We start from the raw sequence: 3,682 nt of genomic DNA, 5'->3' as shown, positions 1-3,682 counted from the left end.
CTGTCATATGTTTTACATTGAGTTTAAGAACTATCACATGCCGTACAGTAAATACTTAGTCAACTTGTCCCTAGCATTTAGTATATACTACCACTATATATCAACTGTCATGTTTTTCACATTTAGTTTAACAATTATCACCTGTCGCTAAGTAAATATTTAATCCCTAGAATTCAGTACAACAACCGTTCAATGTTATTAAGTTTGCATTAGTCCAACAACTGCCATCTGTCGTAAACCTAGTTTTTTTATTCCGATATCTACCACGTATACTAAAGTTTACAATTAATCCCACAAGATTTGGATTACACGTACATGTACTATCACACTGTTACATAATGTATCACATTATCACACTGTACCAACACCGGCAACTCTTCTCTGTCAACAATAGATAGGAGTAATAAATAAGAAAGCATTACTTCAAATCAATAATTTATTAAGTGTATATGTCAATTTAACGGTACTAAATGTCACATTTAACAACACGTGCGCAAAAACACCTGGCAGATATAACACATATATAGGTAAAGTACATCCTCGAACTGTGGCCAAGTGTCTCAATATTTAGGTAGTCCATCACTAGACAGCGGAATTCTTTAAGTCTCCTCAGTCGATATAATCAAGAGGCAATGTTTTCCTCTGAGGACAAACCGCCTTTCGTCACAGTGTTATTGTGTGGCGATGCTTTGCCTCCCATAATGTCGGAGATCGACCAGATCCGGGATTTGGGAAGGTCGGGACTCGTACTCGGAGAAATACTCGTTTTTGACAGGTCTGCGTTTTCCTTGTCGGAGTCATCACTGCTGGACGAGGAGACGTCTTCATGTTTCAATTGATAATGTCCAAAGTCCTGAGTGCTGACCATCGCTGAATATTCATGATGTGTGTGAAGATGTCCAGGCTGGTAATAATGACTGTTGGGGTATACATTTGGGACTTGTCCTGTCATTACTGGACTTGGAGAAATGTTCGTATCGGGATGTTTAACTTGTGTGAAGGTAGCGAAGCCGGGTAGAGTTCCTGATGCGGTGTTGGCGGGTTGAAAGGTCATCGTGCTGGGCGTCCTTTGATTTTGAGACATTTCAGGAACTGCAAATAAAAAGGAAAAGTTAGTTAATGATGTATGGAGATATTTACCAATACACTTGTTCATACAAGTCACTGGGTCAAGATAAATTAAATTACTAGTTCATACTTACTGTTAACTGACAAACATTTTTGCGGTTCCGACCGTGATTTTTTTTTGCCTCGTATAAATTTATATGTTGTTTTTCCACAACTTATATCATAGGTGCGCCAAAAAATCCAGTTAAAATTGGATGATTTACAATCGTTATTAAAGTTAACCTATCTAAAATAAATCAAGAATGGATGGGAGACATGATATTTTCAATGTGTTGTACTGCTTACCTTGTCCAAGTCTTTGAGCAATCTCGTCCCTTGATTCCTGGTCATCGCTTGTTCGTTCTTCTTCATCACTGGACATGGTCGAATTGTCCAAACTGTTGTCCAGTGACCAATCACCTTTCGTCTCTTTCTTCAGTCTCCTTCTGGCGTTGGCAAACCACGTGGACACTTGTGTCAAGGTCATTTTAGTGACAATGGCCAACATGATTTTCTCGGCCTTTGTAGGGTAGGGATTCTTCTTGTGCTCTACAAGCCATGCTTTCAAAGCGCTGGTGGTTTCCCGGGTGGCGTTCTTACGGCGAGCTCCACTCAAGTCAAACATAGCTGGGTACCTGGATAAAACAAAAATATAGGAACATTAATTAACAAGCTGATGATAGATAAATCTTTTTTTTATTTTGTTTGTCATTTGTTCAGTTATTAAATAAAATACCAATAAATACAGCATTGCATGAAACAGCGACGCCTCTGTTATACGACCCCATTTGACGTGTTAATCTAGAGAAAACATTTGATTTCCTGATAAACTGATGAGAATGTTGTAGACTTACATGTAATTGTACATCTGAGAGCGAAGCACGTTCTCCATCTGTGGAACGCTTGTACCGGCCGGAAACGGAGCGGAATAACCGGAAGTAGAAAACATGGATGGATCCCAGCGACCACCATGAGCCTGAAATTATTAAACAGTACAATTTTATAGCAAACGGCAAATAAGGAATTCCGGAAAAATATTTTTTTCTATTAAGTAATATCAATGAATATCAAATTGGTCAGCTCAGTTTCTAATCTATGAAACCATTATGACAAAAATCATTACAACTAAGAGATACCATTGTTGATATTAATGTGTAAAGTTTAAATCAGCATCAACAACTTTCGTGAAAACTTAAGCTTCATGATATACAAAAATATACATACATTGTATATAGCATTATATTATGTATTATACCCAGTATCTCTTAGTGTCCTCTCGGTTTGAACATATTGCTGTGCGTTGATAAATTATTTCATTTGTAAATTATTTTAACTAAAACATCAACTTTTAACGGACATATACTGAGAACTTACCAGTGGGTTTGTGACGGGTGATGCGGCTTCCAGACCATAATGAGGAGGATATATCCCCGGGTAGGGTGTCTGTGGGGAGGGGCTGGACATGTGTGGGAGTCCCGAGGGGTCCCGGGACATGGGTGGCATCCCTATGGGGTCACGGGATTCCAGGCTCTGGTAACAACGACAGTAGATTCGACCTGAATATGGGTCAGCTGATGTGGGACAAAGGGGTTCGGCACACACCTGGAAGGATACACGGAGAAAAGAGTTAAAAGAGTTATAAATAACCAATATTTCATATAAGATGTTGTTTATATTTATATAATTATCTCATCGTCTAAAATACTAAGCAACAATTACCCATGTAAGTAAAACTTATTTTCACACATGTTTGTTAAATCATTAGGGTTAATTAGATTGAAATTATGTTAAAATGCAGCAAGCGTTGTGTGTAAAACCTTGACGAATCTCAGGTCAGAGGCACGGATATTTAGATATTTATTTATAAGTTAAATGTGGAAAAAAAAGAAATAATGATAGATGAACGAATAAATAGATAAATAAATAAGTAAATAAATTAATTAATTAATAAAACTATCAAACTTATATTAACAATAATTAAAGAATTTGGGATATGTTTTAAATTTGAAGTTTATATCATTAAGATTAATTTGATTGAAATAATGTTAAAATGCAGCAAGCGTTATACGAATAAAACATACCAAGTGTTCTTGTCTAGGTGCAGCCGTAATTAAATGCGGACTTTCCTTTCCCATAGACATTGTGGTAATATCCAACACTATAATCCAAGGAAAAGTTCACAGTATTTAAATATCCACTTAGGAAAACCTTAGGACCGTGTACACACTTATCTTCACACTTGGGTTGTTGAATGACACTGTTTCGTTGACATAAATTGTTTTGTCAAATTCCGAGGCTGATCTGTATTTATAGCTAAACCGACATGGTAAATTAACTTGCACGCGCTCTCAAGGCAACACCGGGATTCCATTTCTGTATCCAAGCTTTCTGATTGGTTGATTCCGAGAATCAGTGATGAAGCGATAGATTACATGTATAGGACATCAGAATAAATCTGGATATATGATCAGATTTGCCGGAGGGTCTAAAAAACAGGTGTCGGAGAGAATGGAACAGGATTGTGATATGTATACGGACTGTGGCCAGTGGCAGGCACCGTCGGGTAGCGGTCAAC

At 37.5% G+C, this 3,682-nt stretch overlaps 1 protein-coding gene across 1 annotated transcript; it reads right to left on the bottom strand.

The window, feature by feature from the left end:
• Window positions 1-422: 422 nt before the first annotated feature.
• Window positions 423-3,367, bottom strand: LOC117337078 (homeobox protein araucan-like). The gene is made up of 5 exons (XM_033897864.1): window positions 3,189-3,367; window positions 2,482-2,709; window positions 1,962-2,083; window positions 1,414-1,742; window positions 423-1,092 (listed from the first exon to the last, which is right to left on the bottom strand). Exons 1-5 carry the CDS (start codon window positions 3,246-3,248, stop codon window positions 623-625), a joined length of 1,209 nt encoding a protein of 402 aa, XP_033753755.1. The 5' UTR covers window positions 3,249-3,367; the 3' UTR covers window positions 423-622.
• Between the last annotated feature and the right edge of the window lie 315 nt (window positions 3,368-3,682).

Source organism: Pecten maximus, chromosome 11, assembly GCF_902652985.1.
Source record: "Pecten maximus chromosome 11, xPecMax1.1, whole genome shotgun sequence".
NCBI classification, from domain to species: domain Eukaryota; kingdom Metazoa; phylum Mollusca; class Bivalvia; order Pectinida; family Pectinidae; genus Pecten; species Pecten maximus.
Note: the sequence above shows the minus strand (reverse complement) of the source record. Positions and strands in the feature narration are given on the sequence as shown.

Coding starts and splice junctions, on each gene's coding strand:
- LOC117337078 (XM_033897864.1), bottom strand. CDS start 3,248: ATGTCTATGGGAAAGGAAAGTCCGCATTTAATTACGGCTGCACCTAGA. Junction 1,743..1,961: donor TCTCAGATGTACAATTACAT/GTAAGTCTACAA, acceptor TGTTTTATCCAG/GTACCCAGCTATGTTTGACT. Junction 1,093..1,413: donor TGCTCAAAGACTTGGACAAG/GTAAGCAGTACA, acceptor TTTTATTTGCAG/TTCCTGAAATGTCTCAAAAT.